This window comes from Ruditapes philippinarum, unplaced genomic scaffold, assembly GCF_026571515.1.
Source record: "Ruditapes philippinarum isolate M1 unplaced genomic scaffold, ASM2657151v2 ctg172_1_1_1_1, whole genome shotgun sequence".
Lineage (NCBI taxonomy): Eukaryota > Metazoa > Mollusca > Bivalvia > Venerida > Veneridae > Ruditapes > Ruditapes philippinarum.
The window spans coordinates 1-23,187 of record NW_026851682.1 but is presented as its reverse complement, the minus strand read 5'-3'; the positions used below and the strand labels follow the sequence as shown (position 1 = coordinate 23,187).

Sequence of the window (23,187 nt, the reverse complement as noted above, 5' to 3'; positions counted from 1 at the left end):
ACAATTTCTTTCGTTTAAGTTTATAAGAGAATGGTTACTGTGAATATACGTTTATTTGAGGTCATTTTTGAAATGAATTTATTTCTTTTCATTTTGTATTAATAACTTTTTTCGAGATCGTTTTCTGGACAATTATTTACACTTTAAGTGAGGAAACCTTGTATTCGCTCGAGTGGGACTCAGATGGACATCCCTGGGTAAAAGAGGCAAACATGGTACATATAAAGCCACCTCTAAATAAAGTTTACGGTCATGTTAAGATCTTTATTTAAAACTTTAGTCGAATGATTATTATGCACGAAATCTGAAAAAGGGGTCATTTATAAAATGTTAAAGAAGTGCGCATATAAGTTATTTTGTTTTTACCACATATTCTGCACAACCGCAAACATATATGAGCCGCGTCACGACAAAACCATCATAATGGGTTTGCAACCAGCATGGATCCAGACCAGCCTGCGCATCCGGGCAGTCATGCTGTTCGCTATCAGTTTCTCTACTTGTTATAGAGTTTGTAAGCGAACAGTATGGATCCTGATCCTGGTCTGGTCCATGCTGGTCGCAAACGCATTATGTTGGTTTTGTCGTGACGCGGCTCATTCATAATCGGCTACAATATTTGACTATGTATACATATCAAAGCCAGCCTGTAGATTAAAATGGCATGAAAATAACGCACGTTTTGTTTCGGTTTATTAAACACAGCATTTTAAATAAGGTTGAAATTAGTTTCAACACTGTTTAATATGTTAATATACATTGCAGTTTAAGATGGTTTGAAAGAATTAAAGGGTGCAATTACCCTTCTTTGCAATCTTATCTAGCTTTTATAGTGACGAAGTAGATAATTAGAGTTATTTTTTCACTGTTTAAGTCGGTGCTAGAGTGCCGTAAAATGTGACACCTGTCATTACCTCTTATGAACATACTCAAACCAAATCTGCAGTTTTCACCTTTCAGTTTTTATTTTCATACTCTCGAGGGGGATATTTCTTGTACAAAATTTTGAGACGTCGCGAATTTTATTCCAATCTGGCTCTGTAACGCCCGATGTGAAATCTCATATAGATGGAGAGGGAGAACTTATCTTGTATATCCCTCTTGGTTTAGCTATATATGAGTGACATTTGTCTTGGTGTGTAGGTGATCTGGTTCGATTCAGGACTGTAGTGTTTCAATTCGTTTAACTAGTTACATTCAGCATCTGCGGAAGCTTCCTTTGTCGATATCGATGCCGGTATTATACAAGACTTAGTAATGTTAGTGAGATGCAAATGTGTACTTATGTATGTTCTAACACTAAGATTTTTTTCTTTATCTTATATAAATTTCGTTATAAAGTATGTCGCTCTTATTTTCCGTTTAGGTAGCATGCTTGCTTTTTTTATCACGGTTCTTTCTTCAAAGGACGAATTACTAAAAACCAGTCACAGGTGACAACTTTACTTCTCTTTGATTTACTGACGATCTATTCTTAACGAAAACAACCTGAGTTGTGTCTAAGACATTGATTCATACAATTTACAATATTCGTGCTCATAAAAATCAAGAAAATGAACAAGTTAATAATTCAAAACACTTTAAAATGAAACTATTTGGACCGTATTACTTTACAATTGTATTCATTTCTCGTTGTTCATATTTTGCAATGCATGTGTAAGAGATAGGATCGGCAAAGATGGTTCATTAAGATAGCATACAAAATATATAAACAGAAAACGCTGCTCTATGTTAAAATTCAATCTGTATAAATAAGATACTTTACTCATTTTACAAGGAAGGTGAATAAGAAGTAATGTATCAGACTTCAATTGTAAGATCAAAATATTAAAGCAGAAATAGATATTTCAAAGGACGCGACGATGATGTCATCCACTTCAACCACTATTTTGTTAAGCGTTACAGCCAATTGAAAAAAGGCTTCGTAAATCTATTTTCGATGCTATGAATTATACAAGACTTTGACATTTGCTAAAACGACGATAGTAGCTACGAGTCTGTCATGTTAAATGTTCTAAACAAATTCATTCTTTCCTTTAAACATAGGCTTAAAACATGGGCAAACATTGTCTTTAGTCAATGGGTGAGCCTTCATCATTAAACAGGAAAACTCCCATCATTACAGCGGTCAGTTCGGGCATAAACTCTCATTAAATCGTCAAACTTCGGATTCCAAAGGTGTCCGGGAAAAGCAGGCTTAGATTAGTCTTAATTTGAGCCGCGTCATGACAAAACCAACATAATGCGTTTGCGACCAGCATTGATCCAGACCAGCCTGCGCATCCTCACAGTCTGATCAGGATCCATGCTGTTCGCTTATAAACCCTATTACAAGTACCGAAACTGATAGCGAACAGCATGAATCCTGATCAGACTGCGCGGATGCGCAGGCTGGTCTGGATCCATGCTGGTCGCAAACCCACTATGTTGGTTTTGTCATGACGCGGCTCATTTATGAAAATGTTCAGCCGTCAGTCCGGTTGTTATCAGCTTTTTATAATCCATTTAGTCCTGTATTACCAATACACTGCTCTAATTGAAAATTGTTGTTTATTATGTTGATATGGCATTAACTACTTGACCAAGTAAAGCTCCTATGCTCAAACATCTTTCAAAATGTTTGTAATGCTAATAGTATACTGTTTGTGTTTATGTGTGCAAATACAAATGCACTGCTAGATTTTAAGTGTACATACTTTACTTTGTACTGGCATAACGCGATAATCTTCTTTTAGAAAAATTAAGAACGCTGTTTTAATTTTGGTTGTAAAACTGAATCAGAACAACATTGCTGTGTTAAAGTCCATATATATGTTGGTCGAAAGAAGATGTCACTATTTGAGAATTACAAAAACAAAGCAAATATACACAAGCGAAAACAAACGGAAAGAGGACTTCATCTACACGAATTATCCATTTGTCGCAATTGACCTTGATATGAGTCTGGCTAAGTCCTGGATTTTTCCTCGGTTTTTACTAATATGTTGTTTTTTTTCAGATTTCAATGCCAATCTCTTCTCAAATTCAATATTAATTTTAAGGAAGTGGGGATTTCTCTAAAGCAATAAACCTTATGCAAAATAAATGATAAAAACTGAAGTCTTATGTCTATGTTTAGTCTGATGATGAAATACGAAACACATCTCAAATCTCTCTTCCCCCCCCCCCCCCCCAAGCACCGACTTAAACAGGACCTAATCTTCAACAGTAAATACTGGAATTAATGATCCCTGAGATTAAGTACGACTTTTAACTACACAGCATTTAAAAAGCGTAAATCAGTGGAGTTAAATTTCTACCTCTTTATGTCAAAATTGAAATAAAATGATAGACGGGACCTGTAAACCTATGATCTGATAAAAGCCATTTTGACCAGGGTTACAAAATTGGCTTTCAATTACAAAAATGAAACATGATTACTGTTTATGTCAAGATTGTATTGAAATTGAATATTAGAAAACACTCATATAAAATGTTTAACAATGTCTTTTAATATTCGTAAAAAGTTTTCACTTGACACGTAACACCGTCCATTAATATATGATAACACGCGAGTGCCTGTTCAAAGATTCTATACTACCAATTCTTATTGTGTTGGTTTCATTCTATTGGTGCAAGAAGAAAAACGACTTTTAGGTTTAACACCTTATACAAATGAGGATATGATGTCATATTTGTACAAAAGAGTAGAATTTAATGATTAAAAGGTACAAACCTTTTTTATCATCTCATTGAAACCCAGTCCATTTATAAGTTTAAGTACAATATAGATCTCCTTATTGCTTTAAATTAATCACAAATATTGTTGGGACATCTTATAATTTTATACCCACACATGATATGTAACGCAATACGGTGGACATCACATGATGGCGGATCGTATTTTTTTCACAGATAATTAACATGTGGTTTGCATTTTAAAACATGCAAAATCACCACAAATAGTGTTTGATTTATGATCAAACAATTTATAAACGTATAAGATGGTTTTTGATTGTGTAACATTGAATGAGTATCAAATTCAAGAACATTATAATGGGTCGACGAACAAATTTTCATTGATTAAGAGGTTTCGTGTTATTAAAGTTGATATTTCACCTTCAGATATAGTATTTAATTTCAGTACATTAAAAAAATATCAAATATAATGCGGCATGCAATTTTTACTTCACATTAATTTATTTTCCTTATCATTGAATCCAGATAAAGGATGTAGCTAAAATTGTTTAAAACGTTTTATTTCCGTTTTCAATAAAAGAATGTTTGTTTTTTCACATTTTACCACTAACTTGCTAATTGGGATATTTAAAGGCAAATCATAATTCGAGATTGACAATGCAAAGGTTACTTCCCGGATACATGATTATATGTTAACTATCGCTAAACTTATTCATGCGTATGTCTTTATGTAATTTTGGTTTCATAAAGGTGTGTCTCCTCCCCAATATCATTTAATGAACATGCATTACATATTGAAGATAAAAAGAATTATATTTGATTTACGAAATTTACAAAATCTGATGTAATGTATTAGTTTTCAATTTTCGAAACGTTATTTTTTTGTTATTTGTAAGGTAAGTTTCCAGCATAGTCAATGTAATACGTGTTAATAGCCCATCTTTATCTGACTGAAAATGAATAAAGACGACAGTAGCCGACCAGGTTATTATCAAAGTAAAACTCTTAAAAGTACAAAAGTGCAAATCTTGTTATTTAGCAACAAAATCCCCGTGGTAGATACATTCAATAATAGAAACTGTAATGGGAAGGTTTTCATTAAGATTGGATGGGATAGTTGGGTTTTATCAAATACGTACATTCTTATTTCACTACATATATTATCTTTTTTGGCAAATGTTTGAACAGTTAGGTTTTAAGTAATACATTAAAGCTTTTAGCTATTAAGAAAACGTTTCGGAAAAAAAACATCATTCATTTTAACTTGTTACTACTCACATTGCTAAAACAATCAACTAATTTAATGAGATAATTTAAATTCAGCGTATCTGAATGCAAAATAAAAGATTTTCCAACGATGTTTTGTATCATATCTCTTTACGTTTATATATGTAATCTGTATGCGCCTGGATATATCAATTAAAACGTTTAGATATAAACCTACGACTTTATGTACATATAAGATAATATGATAAGATAACTTTTTTTGTACTTTGTCATATTTCTAGTCATATAATAAAATCTTAATGTACGAGTTATATATGAACCGGATATGTTAAAAAGACACAATTACAACTTCTACATTTGTTGTTTTATAATTAAATTAAGTTTTTAAAAACTTCAATAAAGTTTAATAGAAAAAAACAGAGTCCCTAAAGAACGCTTAAAACGGCAAAATTGAAAATATTGCAGATTCGGTTTGATTGGGCCTGTTCATGGACGGAAGTGGTACATGCAAGATACCTCCAGGCCCCCTGGCACCGATTTAAGCCTATTCACGGAATCACATTATAATCACAAACCTATGATATACGTACTTTATATATACACAAGTTCGTTAGATATCATCTGTATAATATAAATAACTATTCAAATTTACCTACTATAGCGACTTGCAAAACTACTAAATATGTTAAAATATACAAATATTGCTGAAATATTTTAAAACAACTGTCAAACACAGTCCTCTTATTTTATATACAACCGTTGGTTATTATAAAAATGATAGTACACGCTGGACACAAAAAAGAACGTTTTAAATTTATATACATGTACTTTATGAGTATTAGCTCGATCTTTGCATTCTCGAAAAAAAATTCGTCTGCTAAAACTGTCATTTGGTTTTCTGTACGTTTAACTTGTAACCTATAACCTTTACTTCATAAAAAGAAGAGTCTGAACGGTAGAATGGTAGAAGAATCTCATGCTTTTAATAAAAACTTTCTTATAAGTTCTTTGTGCTGGTAGTCAAAAATAATAAGATGAAGAAGAAATTTTCGACAGACAACAGATCGTTATTTGCAAAAATTGTCCAAAGAAAATGCTGAGAAGAATTAAGTGCTTTCACTAAAATGTATAAATATATTCGACATGTTATAAACTAGACTCTTTTTGCCATTTATTTCAATGCAATTATGATATATATTATATGTTATGGTTGACAGCGAATGTGTGAAAATGAAATATACATTCATTGTATATTACCCCCATTAACAAGCTTAATGAGCATGCCTATCTGATCGTGCTGGATTTCTTAACAATCTGAAATACTCAAATATTTAATATGAAAAATATTTTCATTGTCACCGGATATGATCAGTCACGATTTCGTTTAGGAGCCACCCCGCTAAAAATATCGGAACTTTGAAAACGCGGTTTGTTTTTTTATCTTAACGTTTTACGCTGAACGTTTGCCATGCACTTACTGGAACGTGAATAAGAGGAAAAAATATTGTCAGATCAAATAAACGATATGTTTAATGATTTCGGAAAAGCAGGAAGATTAATTATAAATTAAAACTGATTAAATCTTTAATCCGCAGAGACCGCATGTTTGACAAGGTTGTTTCAAACTGATTATTGACATTATGCATTTGAATATGTAAAACAAACTGCGAGACTTTAATTGTATCTCCGCCTTCTTTGTAGTTCTAAAGTTCTGTTTTGGTAGCATTTGAATGATTTTACCGACCTTGAGTTATTAACTGATCCCGACTTTGCATAATTATTGAAAAGAAATTAGTGCATATGTTAGAATTAGCTGCTCTCTCTCCCTTTGTTACATTTCAATTAAGCATATAAATTATATTGCAAGGATAAGCTCTCAATAGCGTAACAGTATTTAGTGTTTCCTTTATAAACACGGACAAATCCTTAAACATTTTCAAAATAAATAGCCTACCAGATTTTCACGGATATGGTCAGTCCTTAACATATTTGTGTAAATGAAGGTTTTAACAAATATAAAAGAAACACTGAAGCGTATACAAGCAGGACAAATATGTACTTAATTTTGTTCGACTGGACTGCTGCCTTATACAAAATTACACCTTAGCCCAATCCATCCGATAGACAAGATTTTATCTTCACCGTTTGACCTGAATTTCATTTTTTAAGCTTCCAATGGATCTTTAATGTTAGCACATTTGTTGTCCGTATATATAAAAATAATAACACTATTATCAACCCTTAACCTGGCGGACAACTGTAACGAATTGTCCAGTTTTGAATTAGGAACAATGTTTAAAGTTAAAGGGGTTTCAACATCAAATTACAAACAAACAAAAAACAACAAAAATCAGCCAACAGTATAGAGTCGAGCCTGGTCAGACTGTATGGGTGTCCAAGCTGGCACGGCTCTATACTGATGACAAAGGTCAATAACTTCCGATTCCAGCTGGTAAAAAGTTTAAAGTTCTATATAATTATCATTGTTTGTATATAAACAGTCATTCATATAAAAATGCAGTACTTTAGGAAATGTCTAAAAATGACAAGTTGACCAATTCTTGATACATTGACCTATTCTACAAACAAGATTTTCATATTTAATCCTTTATATTGGTCGCATGCTCCATATATAAGTCTCAGGTGTCTGTATATTTAACGGTTTTAATTGCTCACAATATTCATATAATCAATGTATTTAATGACTCGTATAACGAACGAACGATTTTTTTCTCCCTTGCTCGAAGTATTCTGTTTTTGTGGACCAAGATCAATCTCAATTTGTCTCGTTGTTCGGGATAATAGGGAGTAATAAATCTGTTGTAAATCTATCATGACATCATTCACTTTACGTAAAAAAGAACAAATACTTGTAATGACAAAGTCAAGAAATAATTTCACGGTGTTTGGGTCTGTGATAGGAGACCTTCTGAGAATATGTGAAGAAATAGATGATGGAATGGACCAGGTAATAAAGAAATAGAACGGGAGAAAATACAGCAAAAAAGAACAGCCAATGCCATTCATTTTGTCCATTATCCATTTGAGGGAATGGTTGCATTTGATCAATTTCGGAATATTTCTCCAAGATATCAAGTACAAATGTACATGTATTGTTCATTAAAAAATATTGAGACACGTACAGTTAACGTTGGCTGTAATTAGACCGAATCGGCAGCATACTATCTGATCAAAGTCATCATCAATGAATAGAAATAAAATGTTACTACATGTATTTAAAATATTGTTTCTACCAAGCTCATGTTTGTTAACGCAGAACAAAGTTAACAAATTAGTTAATTGTACAACATGAATTTACTCTGTGTACCGTATTTGGGTATGGTGGGGATGGGGACAGAGGGGTCGGGTTTTATGGGAAATCTTTATATTTTGTATATGATTTTATCATTTTCATTGACATATTTTTCAGTTCGATTAATTTAAATCGGTTAGAACAGCATTAAATCAATTATTTTACACTTATTAACGGCAGGTGTGAATTATTAATGAATGTGAAACAATATACAGGTGTTTCTTACAGTATATTTATTTAAATTAATATGTTCAATATTGTACGTACTATACATGTATCTCTTTATATAGCAAAAAAGAACCTCCTTTCAAAAAAATTGTCATTTTCTTCTTCCTTAAAATAACTCTGGACCCCTGCATGTTTACATTCTATTAAGCCATTTAAAGTTTGTACTAACTAAATGTATTTCTATAAAGGGAAAGTATAAATGGATATATTAATATTTAACACTGTATTGAAAATGGGGCAATTTTGTTAAATATTAAATGGCTTACCTTTTTATGTTATTCCAATAGTCCGAGTTTTATTCCAAATAGTAAATACTTTTATCACGACGTTATGATGATTCACTCTTGTTATATAAACTTTTTAAGCGTATAAGAAAATTATTTACTCCAATACTTTTAAACATGTGCGAGGACTATCCGGCGTTTTGGTTGAATACCGAGTAAAGTTAAGTTCAGTTTTTACTATAGAAAGGTTAAAGGCAAGTAAATTCCACTACGACTATGTTTAAACTGCCCACGGATAACCTATTGAACACTGGAAATCCTGTCAAATCTGTCAAACACTTTGTCCATTTTTTCTTTAACCTACCACTAGCCAAATAGCGAGACTTGTTATGGTTTAAATTATGAATGAAATGTTGTAATTAAGTAACAGATGCGTTAGAATTTAATTGTATAATAGATAACATAAAAAACACCGATGGTTAAAAGGACATTCTATTCTATTAGATCTCTAATTGTCACAGTTCAGTGATCTCATTATTTAAAGTAAGTTGCTAAAGGTCTACAGGCTGTTTTAATTGGCATACTAAATATTTTTATGTCCTCTTTTAAATACAAACACGGCCTGCGTATTCAAAATTTCAAGGGTTGTATACAATAAAAGCGGCAAGTGAGGCGTTTAACTTACTGAGCATGACGAAGTTTTAAACTGGTCTAGGTGTGGTACAATATTACTATGCATTTTCATTACAAAAAAGAAAGACAAGGGAGTTGGTTTTTTGCAGTATTGTGTAGCATAATCTTTTTGTTTAAAATAGGATCGTAGATTTTAGATACGAGCACCATATGTTAACACTTTGACCTTTTTTGTAATGATATATCTGGTTAATTGCCTGACAAGAATTTTAATAGTTTTTTCTTAAGTCATAGTGTTTTTTAAAAAATGCCTTAAAATATTTAGACTATTTAATTTGGCACACAATGTGCATTTCTTATTGCAAATAGAAATATAAAAACATTGACTATATATAGTGAGTCAGCGCCATAAAATATTTAAGGGTCTTATGACTCGAGTGAACAAGGAAAAACATCTGCAAACTGTTTAACTGTATTTTTTCCTTTCGTTCTTTTTGTTGTTGATGATGATGTGTTTTTTTTTCTTTCTTTTTTTTTCAATTAAAGGTACACTAAAGAATTTTTAAACATTAACTAATGACAAAAGATTTCTAATTGTGAACAATATTAAAGTAAAGAAAGGCGTTTAAATGTATTTTTTTACAGATGTTTTATTTGATTACATTTAAGGTAAGTACCATATTTCTGTATCCCGGTACAGAGAATTTGTCTGTTTGGCGTATTTCTAGAGGGATTTAAATGTATACAAGCATAGCTATATCCTTTATATTTTACAGGATTGTTTTGTTTACTTAGGTATAAATAGTCATGTTCCTTCTTTATATTTTTTATTTTCAAACGACACGAAAAATGATAAAACATATTAATGAATGAACAAGACATACCCAACTGAACAAAGTCCAGTATTTAGCATGAACTATTAAACATCCAACAATAAAAAACTTTAAGCAAATAAGATTACTTTCATTTTTTTCGAATTCTAAACAAAACTTTTACAGAGTGGACTGAATGAACAATTGGATTGAATGACCGAGTGGAATTAATGTCCGAGTGGATTCAATGATCGGGTGAATTGAATGACCGGTTGGATGGAATGATCGAGTGGATTAAAATGGAATGATCGAGTGGATTAAAATGGAATGATCGAGTGGATTAAAATGGAATGATCAGGTGGATTAAAATGGAATGATCGGGTGAATTGAATGACCGATTGGATGGAATGATCGAGTGGATTAAAATGGAATGATTGAGTGGATTAAAATGGAATGATCGGGTGAATTGAATGACCGATTGGATGGAATGATCGAGTGGATTAAAATGGAATGATCAGGTGGATTAAAATGGAATGATCGAGTGGATTAAAATGGAATGATCTGGTGAATTGAATGACCGGTTGGATGGAATGATCGAGTGGATTAAAATGGAATGATCGAGTGGATTGAAATGGAATGATCGAGTGGATTAAAATGGAATGATCAGGTGGATTAAAATGGAATGATCGGGTGAATTGAATGACCGATTGGATGGAATGATCGAGTGGATTAAAATGGAATGATCGCGTGGATTAAAATGGAATGATCGAGTGGATTAAAATGGAATGATCGAGTGGATTAAAATGGAATGGTTGAGTGGATTAAAATGGAATGATCAGGTGGATTAAAATGGAATGATCGGGTGAATTGAATGACCGATTGGATGGAATGATCGAGTGGATTAAAATGGAATGATCAGGTGGATTAAAATGGAATGATCGAGTGGATTAAAATGGAATGATCGAGTGGATTAAAATGGAATGGTTGAGTGGATTAAAATGGAATGATCAGGTGGATTAAAATGGAATGATCAGGTGGATTAAAATGGAATGATTGAGTGGATTAAAATGGAATGATCGAGTGGATTAAAATGGAATGGTTGAGTGGATTAAAATGGAATGATCAGGTGGATTAAAATGGAATGATCAGGTGGATTAAAATGGAATGATCGGGTGAATTGAATGACCGGTTGGATGGAATGATCGAGTGGATTAAAATGGAATGATCGAGTGGATTAAAATGGAATGATCGGGTGAATTGAATGACCGGTTGGATGGAATGATCGAGTGGATTAAAATGGAATGATCGAGTGGATTAAAATGGAATGGTTGAGTGGATTAAAATGGAATGATCAGGTGGATTAAAATGGAATGATCGGGTGAATTGAATGACCGATTGGATGGAATGATCGAGTGGATTAAAATGGAATGATCAGGTGGATTAAAATGGAATGATCGAGTGGATTAAAATGGAATGATCGAGTGGATTAAAATGGAATGGTTGAGTGGATTAAAATGGAATGATCAGGTGGATTAAAATGGAATGATCGGGTGAATTGAATGACCGGTTGGATGGAATGATCGAGTGGATAAAAATGGAATGATCGAGTGGATTGAAATGGAATGTTCGAGTGGATTAAAATGGAATGATCAGGTGGATTAAAATGGAATGATCAGGTGGATTAAAATGGAATGATCGGGTGAATTGAATGACCGATTGGATGGAATGATCGAGTGGATTAAAATGGAATGATCGAGTGGATTAAAATGGAATGGTCGAGTGGATTTTAATGGAATGATCAGATGGATCAAAATGGAATGATCGGGTGAATTGAATGACCGATTGGATGGAATGATGGAGTGGATTAAAATGGAATGATGGAGTGGATTAAAATGGAATGGTTGAGTGGATTAAAATGGAATGGTTGAGTGGATTAAAATGGAATGATCAGGTGGATTAAAATGGAATGATCGGGTGAATTGAATGACCGGTTGGATGGAATGATCGAGTGGATTAAAATGGAATGATCGAGTGGATTAAAATGGAATGGTTGAGTGGATTAAAATGGGATGGTTGAGTGGACTAAAATGGAATGATCGAGTGGATTAAAATGGAATGATCAGGTGGATTAAAATGGAAAGATCGGGTGAATTGAACGACCGATTGGATGGAATGATCGAGTGGATTAAATTGGAATGATCAGGTGGATTAATATGGAATGATCGGGTGGATTAAAATGGAATGGTTGAGTGGATTAAAATGGAATGATCAGGTGGATTAAAATGGAATGATCGGGTGAATTGAATGACCGATTGGATGGAATGATCGAGTGGATTAAAATGGAATGATCGAGTGGATTAAAATGGAATGATCGAGTGGATTAAAATGGAATGGTTGAGTGGATTAAAATGGAATGATCAGGTGGATTAAAATGGAATGATCGGGTGAATTGAATGACCGATTGGATGGAATGATCGAGTGGATTAAAATGGAATGATCAGGTGGATTAAAATGAAATGATCGAGTGGATTAAAATGGAATGATCGAGTGGATTAAAATGGAATGGTTGAGTGGATTAAAATGGAATGATCAGGTGGATTAAAATGGAATGATCGGGTGTGAATTGAATTACCGGTTGGATGGAATGATCGAGTGGATTAAAATGGAATGATCGAGTGGATTGAAATGGAATGATCGAGTGGATTAAAATGGAATGATCAGGTGGATTAAAATGGAATGATCGGGTGAATTGAATGACCGATTGGATGGAATGATCGAGTGGATTAAAATGGAATGATCAAGTGGATTTAAATGGAATGATCGAGTGGATTTTAATGGAATGATCAGATGGATTAAAATGGAATGATCGGGTGAATTGAATGACCGATTGGATGGAATGATGGAGTGGATAAAAATGGAATGATGGAGTGGATTAAAATGGAATGGTTGAGTGGATTAAAATGGAATGGTTGAGTGGATTAAAATGGAATGATCAGGTGGATTAAAATGGAATGATCGGGTGAATTGAATGACCGGTTGGATGGAATGATCGAGTGGATTAAAATGGAATGATCGAGTGGATTAAAATGGAATGATCGAGTGGATTAAAATGGAATGGTTGAGTGGATTAAAATGGAATGGTTGAGTGGATTAAAATGGAATGATCGGGTGAATTGAATGACCGATTGGATGGAATGATCGAGTGGATTAAAATGGAATGATCAGGTGGATTAATATGGAATGATCGGGTGGATTAAAATGGAATGATCGAGTGGATTAAAATGGAATGATCAGGTGGATTAAAATGGAATGATCGAGTGGATTAAAATGGAATGGTTGAGTGGATTAAAATGGAATGATCAGGTGGATTAAAATGGAATGATCGGGTGAATTGAATGACCGGTTGGATGGAATGATCGAGTGGATTAAAATGGAATGATCGAGTGGATTAAAATGGAATGGTTGAGTGGATTAAAATGGAATGGTTGAGTGGATTCAATGACCGAGTGGATACATCTGGCAGCTTCACTCCATGCGATATTAGTATAGCCTTAAAGGAGCTCTACTGAGGTCCTTAGACCAAAAAGCATAAGATTTGAAATTCTATAAATAAACTTAAGCACTTAAAACCAAAAAATAAAGTAAATCGTTATAACGAAATATACTCGGAATTAAAAGATTTTCAGCCAAGTGTTTAAAATTTCATTTCCAAATCATTTTGCACAATCAAAATGATAATTCGGGTAAACGGATTGAGCGATTCATCATATAAGTTTTTGTCAAGACATACATCAAATTTTACACAGTTGCCGAACACATATTTTCAGTCCCGTAGCTAAAAAAAACTCAAAGGAGTCCCTTTTAAGCGATTTTAGATATGCTTCTCGAATGAACCACGTGATCAGATTGCTCGCGGGCATATATCTTGAAGCCCTCGAATGTGTGTCAAAATTCGGAGTGAAAACTATCAACACCACCACCACCATGTTGTTCTAAGGCCGAATGACAGAAAAGGCTGACTTTAAATCACTTGCTCTTAATCCCTGCGAGTTCAAATTCCCGAAATAAACTATAAACTATGAGTTCTTTTGTGTGAGGAAGATATCCAGATATAACTAGATGCAGATGATCGATGGTTCAAGTCAGGTACCCTATCGTGCCTGAAATAATGAAGGGACACCTGAGGTTTTCGTCTACCAGTAAAGCTGGAACATCGCTTTATAAACTTTATTTTAAAGTATCTTTAAGGAAACAAGTGAACAATTTAAGTGCATTGACAATTTTTTATGGTAAATGAGCACTCAAAATGGTCTGTTTGAGTATGACAACGTGCAGGCACCACGTCTGTGTAAATCTTTAACTTACTCTTTAACTCCTGCTAATGAAATGAGTGCACTAAGATTGGCATGTTTTTTCGCAAAGTTAATGGAATCACGGACTTCAAGTCCGTGATTGAATAAATGTCGGCGACATTAATAAGTCGCTATAGCGACCTCACATAGGTTACAAAGTACATATCCATTCTTTTAGACTATAAATAAAGTTGAATTTAGCACTGAACATAACATACGATATGTAATGTCTGTAGCTAACAAAAACGAATTATGATTTACGCATACATTATAAGTTCATTTTGTGATATATACTTCTGAGAAAATGTTTCAGCACAGGATTGATGTAATTGTATTCTCATCTTTGATGATACGTTAATGCGAGTACAACAGTTATTATGTGGTATTTAGTACAACATTCATGCATAATAACATCATACAAATTTGTCCTGCAATTTTCGGATTGCGGAAATGTAAATTAGTATCAACAGGGACATATATAGATATAATTTCCTGGTAATCATACTCATAAATTAAGGTTTATACGTTGCTGCACATGCAGTTACAGGTTTCAGTCCACCCTCGTAAATATCAAAGGGAATGCCTTATGCCCACAAGCTATGGATTTTTTAGGTCGAGCATTGGTCACATTTTGACCCCGTGCTTTATAGAGAAGTTGTCAGTAAATTGCTGAGAAACGTTTTAGTTAAGTAAGCCTCATTAAATTAACCAGAGAACAGATCAGCCACCGCATTGTTCGTGGGCAGGCTGTCAAGCAGTTTACCAGTTGCCTTCACTTTCACAAGTAACTGATGACTTCTTTACATGCTAGAGCAGAGGTACAGTGCAAATGACCGTAGAAATGATTTCATGATAAATCACAACGAAAGTGACATGCGCCGTCCGGGAATCGAACCAGGCTCGCCCGACTCACAGTCCAACGCTCTACCTATTGAGCTAACCAGACGGTGCTCTTAGAACAATGTAAGAGATATGTCACTTTTTTAGTTTATTTATTTACTGCTTACTGCTTAGCTTAAATTAGCTGTAATCTTATAGGATCAGTGTTTGCAAGGAAACTATTTCTAATTTTGTTATCAATAATCGCAATAAAATATACATAAACTAAATAGAGTCTTCAATAACAAAAAAAAATAACAAAAAAAAATACAACCGCATATCTGTATTATTTTTCAGAGGAAGAAAATGTTAAGTAAAATTACTGCATCAGTCATTAGACATAAACCATTTGTTCCTAGAAATAAATATTAATCTGAACATACATTATATCTTCGGGCAATGAGCAAATTCTTTATCCAGTATTTTTTATGTCAATGAATTAGTTATCATTATATTTACATGCATGCATACTTAATTGTTAAACATAAATGATTTAATAATGGTATTAAAATATTGTATATATACTCTTATATACTAATTTAATTTTCTTTCCCCTCAAAACAAAACTTTGTTTTGTAGCCTTGGTATCAAAATATTAGAAGTGATTTATCAGCTAGATGATAGTAAATCAATGAGAACTTTGTATAAGAGAAAGACTGGACAGACTTAGGTAACTAAATATGTAATTTTTTTTTTGGTCAGGGTTTAAATCACACCAACAGAGTATACAGTTGGTCATATGGCAACTTTCCAGATTTATTGGTGGAGGAAGACCTCAAGTGCCCTTCTATGCATTATTTCAGACACAAACAGGCACCCGAGTAGAACCATCCACATTCTGTAAGCTAGCTCACTTGAAAGAAGTCCCTGTCATGATTGAAACCCAAAGTGGTGAGGGGCAAGTGGTTTAAAGTTAAAGACCATAACCACTCGGCCTTCGATGCCCCTAAAAAAACTCTCTAGAAAAAACTGAACTTAACAGAAAGATCGTATAACTTTTAAGAGTAAGAGAAAATAAGTTAACAAGTGACATTACTATCTTTTACTTTACAGCTTTATAAGTGTACATATGTATACATAAATGATCTTCAATAGGGTACAAATGTGTATCAGAAAACATATATTTAGATTAATCAATATCCTAACATATGCATACATCCACAGCAAGCACCAGACAGATAGTCCTATGATAGTTGAATTTTTTTTCTCTCATAGAAATACTCATTTCAAATAAATAACCGTAATTAAAATTATAAGAATTCACTATCTCAATTCAATTTTCATATTCTTCTCAACTTCAAGTCGTATAAGACTTTGTAACCTCCAAGACGTGTCATACGACAGTGCCTTGTCCGCCGACTGGAATGTCAATCTGTAACAGCGACTTGTTTTACCAGATACAGGTTCAGTGTATGTATCTAAAAGTTCTACACCAATCACACAATCACCTGCCACATCTCGTATTATGTCACAATACTTCAACCTACAAAATGGTAAGTTCTTGTTCTCCCAGAAACTCATGTCATGAACGAATGTCATCGGATATAAGCTCGGTGATTTTATACCAAAATCTTTGCACTGAAATTTACTGCTTCTGGCTACATCTGCAGCTTTACATTCTGATAATTTTGGCTCACTTTGTGTTCTTTCATTAACAGCTTGTAAACCATTTTCAAGAACAGAACTATGAACAGGTGATACAAGATCTAGCTGAGAAAACATACCAAGTACTCTTGAGTCTTCAGACCACATCAATTTCTCATTTTCGATGCTGTATATACTACATGCAAGTTTACACAGGTCAATGGTACAGAAAACTGTAACAAATGAAGATTTTGATACTAAATTATCCCTGACAAATTTCAATTTGCAATCACCTAGCTTCACAGATTCTTGATCTTTGCTCTTATTATGTACTGTTCCTTCGGATAAATTAAGTGTTTTATCACAGATGTATATGTCAGCCACATCAAAAACTTTTTCTAAATCTTCAGACAAAATTTGAATAAACTCAACATGACCATTTGTTATATCTACCTTCCACCTTGTGTTTACCATCATATCATCAAGTATATGTTTAACATTATGTGCAACTTCATTCGCAGTTTTAGCTAAATTTTCTTTAACAAGCTCCAAATCATCACCATTATCTGAACCTATAGAAACAGGCCATGCAAGTGTCATAATATAGGACACAAGAGACTGGTTCAATGAAATATCACATGGTTTATAGACTGGTCCATATTTTATCCTTAAAATTTCAGGGTCGTCGGGACCTGCAAATACTAATGGGTTCCAGTCTATACTAACATCTTTATCATCCTTGGTCATTTTATTAACTTCTTTTTCATCTATTAGATCACTTAGATCATCACCGACCTCCTTGAAATCTGTGACATCAGATTTAATCAGTTTATAATAAGAATCCTCATCTGACATTAAACCAGCATCACATGATGGAACTCTGGTTGCATATTCTTTGAAAGGGCTTTGAAGTCCTCGATTTTCAACTTTGTTGGTTGTATTACAAGTAAGACATTTCAGAAATCTTCTATAAACTCTTGTGTATTGGATGACTCATATTGCTGTTTATAGACCTGTAAAAAATGACAGAAAATGTTTAATATATTAGTTTTATATATTTAGCTTTCACAGTTAAAAGAAAACATGAAAATTCCCCAACCATATCTGTGCCTTACAAAGAAATTGCAAAGAATTTTATTCCGATTTTCTCTTTCATTTTAAAACATATTTTGTCAATTTATTCTGTCCTAAATTTTTGTGTTGTCAGTGCATCTATGATCAAAATAATTATTTGTGGCATGATTTGTAAGGTTGTGTTATAACTGGCATATAGACCTAATAAACAAAACAAAGGTTTAGTCACAGAAAAACAGAAAACATTTTGTCTGTACACTTTATTCATTACAGCAGATGAACCTAGACACAAATATGGGAATACTACTCCAAAACAGATTATATTCATCACAAAGAGACTCAACATTTGTTTCAGATATAGAAGTGCTGGGAAATACCACACATTTTTCATTTATTCTAACCTCACTATTTAAAAGTTCCATTTATGATCAAATGCATTACTCACCCTTGTTAAGCTTTGAATGAACAGCATTAGTTCTTCCCCTTCCTCCGTTGTTAATATATTTGATAAATCAAAATGTTTTAACTGCACTATTGATTACAGATGTATTATAGTCAACAATTCTCTAAGCAGCAATCTATGCTTATGCCTTCACACACTTTTGAAATGCAATTAGAAATTTAGGTCATCTACCATTAATATTAAAAGTTAAACTACCGTGTTTGCTCTGACTTACTATTAAAACATACTAGATATATATATATATATTATATAACATGTATTTTATAATATTTTTCAATGGCTGAGCAGGTAAAATGTAAAACAAATCCTGAAGGCTCTAAAATGTGAGCATTTTTGTCTGTTTTATATACATTAGAAAAGAGACTTTAAGGATTATAATTCATCATACTGAGTTAACAAGAAGATCTATGCTGAAAAAGCGAATATGTTTTTAATTTCCTAGAAATGTCAAAACAACCAGTTTTTACCTTTATAACATTAAATAACAGTTTGAGCGCATGTTAGATGCTTGGGTACCTTAAAGAAGTAGCACTAAATATGTTATTTATCACAAAAATACAAATGTTATAAAATAGTATTTTGTTACCATACAAAATACCTAAATCCACTATAACTGATCACTAAAATGCCAATAAGAGCAATAAAGTTAAAAAGATGGATCAGTACACTGGACCCACTGATTAACTTTTTATCAGTAATATATTAAAAGTACATCAAAAGGAAAAGCTTTTTAGCAAATAAACAAAAACATTTCTGGGTAAGCAGCGACAAGTCTGTTCTGCAAGTGTCAGTCACAACTACAAAAGAGATACACAAACTGATTTTAGCAGTTTTCTGTGAGATCATAAGGCTGGACACAGGAAGATGTTGTTTCCTAGCTTGATCTTTACCTCATCAGCACCACAGGGACCTTACGGGCTGGCCATCTTCAAACACTAATGTGTCAGTGCATTCTCTCTGTGTTGAAACCTTATCTAAACTCCTGGGATAGAAGACATGAAAATTTGTTAAACATGTGTTAAGCTAAGATTGTTGTTCTTTTATTATCAGAAGAAATTTGTTTTTAATCTTTGATAAAAATAATATGTAAGTCAAAAGGATGTTTATAAATTAATTATTTTGATATATAATGAACAAAAAATCTTCACAAGAGAGACAAAAATATAAAGAGTTTTGAAAATATTTGTTAGCCAACTATTATTTTTGTTTCTTGTGTTAATAACAGGCTACACTAACATGTATTGTGTGTAAGGCCTCTCACACATATACGATTTCAAAATAGCAAAACAACATCGAAACATACAACTTTTTGAAAAATTCTCATACATTAACTTCTAATTCTAGTATTTTCTATTAAAACAGGTACCTCTCCTTTTGCTGTACTGTACTGCAGTCCTGAGGCCTTCCTCTACAAATGACGTTTGGACCTTTTACAATTTTCAAGAAGCAGTGACCTATTACTCAGTTTCTCGCAATCAACTCAGGGAACGATGGCTAAGACTACTGGGGTCATAGCCATATTTCCTTCTATAATGAACAATATGTTGTTGTAGAAGAGTGGTTTTTAATTATAATTTACATGCTTTACAACAAGCAATGAATGTATAATGTTTATCTGTCAATGAGACTAAATAGCAATAAAAAAGATGGTTAAAGAGCACTTAAGATGGAATAAAGATGGATGTTACACATTGTTAATATTGCATACGCAGACAAAAAATGAAATCAGTCTGCTTTATCTAGCATCTATTTTAAACAAATAATTACCTACAATCAGTAGATCGTGTAACCCTGTAATCATCCGCATTAATGGCACATGTAGTACAATATCAGACCAGATTGGCTGCCATGGAAACGACCGGCCAACTATCATGCCAGGCTTTCTCATATGGATTTGACTCAGCTGGGGTCCACCTTGACCCTTTACCACAACGGTTCATTCTTGATCTGAGCCTTTCATCCTTCCAATACCTGAACAGCATTGTAAACATATGAACTGTACAGTCTTAATATAATGCCTCCAACTTTTTTAAATTGCGGATAATTTGAAAACAATGATTTTCATTAAGGTGACTCTGACACATAATCTTTTACACATGGCTGTGTTTTAACCCTTATCACACTAAGAAATATGGATGAATGCGATTTGTCAATGGTTTCAATCTGGACAAACAATTCATCATTCAGGGGAAAATTTCTAAATTAGTATGACATGAATAGTAAGGCCCCCACGTTACATGCTTTAACGGATCCCGTTTCGACTTTCACATTCGTAACACGTTTTACGAAATGGTTACCGTTAATCGAAAGACATATTTCTTACAAAAAATATTAATCATTGCTGTAATCATGAAATTCTACTTAATTCTAATTGAATTGATTTCAAAGTGAAACAACGGAAATTTTGTGCTCAAACCTTTAGACAGGCATCAGCGTGCAATTATCCTCGTGATATAGTTACATTTTTGGTAAATTGATTTACCCTTGTTTCTCAAATGAACGAAATGGGGATACAATGCAGAAAATGTGTTGGACTGCGAATCGTGGTTGAGCCTGCCCACATTATTATTTGTACATGTATAAAAAAATATTAAAGTAAGTCATCATTTGGCAGCTTGATACATGGTGTAGTATAGTACATGATGGTACCACCGTTTTTAAACAGTATCGTTTCGGTCTTAACAATCGTGTAACATTTACAAAAATTGTAAAACGTGGGAGCCTACTGAATAGCAAACAAACTCAAGACAATGCATCAGAACACACATCTAAGGAGGTGATCTTTCGTCACAATGAGGTAGAGTTTGCAACTCGCCAGCAGGATACAAGATCTGTCAATGAATCACAAGAAAGCAATGGTGCAAATTGCAATTCATTCACAGAAGAATTTAAACATGTTACATTGTATATGCTAAAGATTTTCAATTGTAATACATGTACCTCACAGGAGTTTTGGATGTTATTATCAACTTACAGCCACAAAACCTGTTAATTTTTTTCTTCTGATAATGTTACATCTAGGCAGTGTTCAAATTAGCAGTAGTCCGATAGCCCCTGACTACTAAATTTCTCCTCGGGCTACCAACTTTTTACAGTAACAAGCCCGACCAGACTACTGTATTTTCAGAGGAACAATAAACAACTGTTTTGAACAAATGAATCGTGCTAGTGAAATGTCTTTTGGGCTAGTGAATATTCCAATCTGGTAGTCTGACCGGCCTAGTGAATTTAAATCCGAATTTCTTACACTGTCTAGGCTAAGCTAATTGTTAAATTCTTTTATCATATCATACATATCTGACAGACATAAAGACATATAATTGAAAACATCATTGAGATCTTGATAATCATTCAATTACAAAGAAATAAAACTGCATAAGGTCAATTAAGGAAGTAACTTTATATAGTAGATTAATACCTTGCAAAGAAGTCATTGAGAAGTTTTCTGTTTTTCTTGTGGTTAGATTTACCTCCAGCATGTGGAAAGTTGAAGATGATGCTTGAAAACTTTTCATCTCTAGTTAATGGGTTGATGTGTAATTGTGTGGCATCTGTATCAAGTCTGACAGTAACTCCTGTATAAATATTTAAAAATGCCAAAACATTTGGATACAATAAAAACAAGTCAAAGTTGAAGTGGACCTGTGACCCAGTATAGCCGATTAATGTCAGACATTTAAAATAACAAACATTATGCCAATTATCTTTAAAAGTCACTAATAAGGCTGTACATGTAGATATGTCATGAATCTGCCACCTGTGCCTGGACCCATACATCTAGGGAATAGAGGAAAATTTCCAAAGCCCTAGTTTCACCATTCTAAGACAGTCAAATGCCCACACATCCTCCACTATTCAATTTTTGCTGTTTAGACAACCATTGCATTGACTAGGCATTTCAGCAAGAGGTAAAAGGTTGAAACTAACCTCATTAGCACCACTTCCCCAAACACTGCTCTAGGTCAAGAATATATATTTTTTTAGGCCATAATATCCAAACAAATTTAATTTATACCTTTTTCTTTTAATGAATCAATATTCTTTGCGGCATACTGGTGCTTCTGGATAGACTCTGATGTCTCCAAGCTGGTTGCTGTAATACATGTACATTTTTTACCAGGCAACTTCTCTACCATGGAAACAGCAAATGAGAAATCTCCTTCACCAACCAGCAATGTATTACCTTTTACTAACTTTTCCATTATCACATATAAAATGCATCATCTGATCTGTAATGAAAAATGTTAAGTTGATCATCAAGTACTATGTTGCAGTTGTAAAAACTTGCCCAAAACTTAACTTTATAGGCATTATTTTATTTTTTCTGGTTGTTTGGGATTATTGATGCAGATCATTTAGAGTTGAAGATTGAATACCATTTAAGCCGGATCTATGAGGCATTTTTTTATGGATGTTGAACTTTTTTCAGTTTCCTATTAAATGAACAGACTAACAGACTAAATTAAACCGAGTCTGCGATTTTAATCTAATTTTGTTGCTTCTGAGAGATCTCTCTTTTCCAGATCTTTTTTTTGATTTTACAATTTATTGACCTTTTCGAAGACCTAGCTAAACACACTGTTTTCCGGTATGTTGCGGATTTAGCTCTGGGGAATTACACCAAATGAAGTATAACACAGTTACATGATATTTCTATTTTTTATCATTATTTTACCGTTTAAGGTGAAAAAATTAATGTATTTGAAATTTATCAATATTA

At 33.2% G+C, this 23,187-nt stretch overlaps 2 protein-coding genes across 2 annotated transcripts in view; both read right to left on the bottom strand.

The window, feature by feature from the left end:
- LOC132736660 (protocadherin Fat 4-like) overlaps nucleotides 1–9,296 on the bottom strand; it is a 62,007-nt gene extending 52,711 nt beyond the window's left edge. The window contains exon 1 of the mRNA XM_060723850.1: nucleotides 8,713–9,296. The gene's annotated coding sequence lies outside the window, so the exon portion shown is untranslated. The remainder of the gene's footprint in view (nucleotides 1–8,712) is intronic.
- An 8,590-nt stretch (nucleotides 9,297–17,886) lies between these two features.
- LOC132736860 (ferredoxin-fold anticodon-binding domain-containing protein 1 homolog) lies at nucleotides 17,887–22,708 on the bottom strand. Its single transcript, XM_060724083.1, has 4 exons — nucleotides 22,483–22,708; nucleotides 21,886–22,042; nucleotides 20,303–20,438; nucleotides 17,887–17,943 (listed from the first exon to the last, which is right to left on the bottom strand). The coding sequence occupies exons 1-4, from the start codon at nucleotides 22,667–22,669 to the stop codon at nucleotides 17,887–17,889; spliced, it is 537 nt and encodes a 178-aa protein (XP_060580066.1). The 5' UTR covers nucleotides 22,670–22,708.
- Between the last annotated feature and the right edge of the window lie 479 nt (nucleotides 22,709–23,187).

What these genes read in the sequence shown, in the direction of transcription:
- LOC132736860 (XM_060724083.1), bottom strand. Translation starts at nt 22,669, where the DNA reads ATGGAAAAGTTAGTAAAAGGTAATACATTGCTGGTTGGTGAAGGAGAT. An exon ending in CTCAATGACTTCTTTGCAAG is followed by an intron (nt 20,439 to 21,885) that starts GTATTAATCTAC and finishes AATGCTGTTCAG; the next exon opens with GTATTGGAAGGATGAAAGGC. An exon ending in TTTCCATGGCAGCCAATCTG is followed by an intron (nt 17,944 to 20,302) that starts GTCTGATATTGT and finishes CATTTTTTACAG; the next exon opens with GTCTATAAACAGCAATATGA.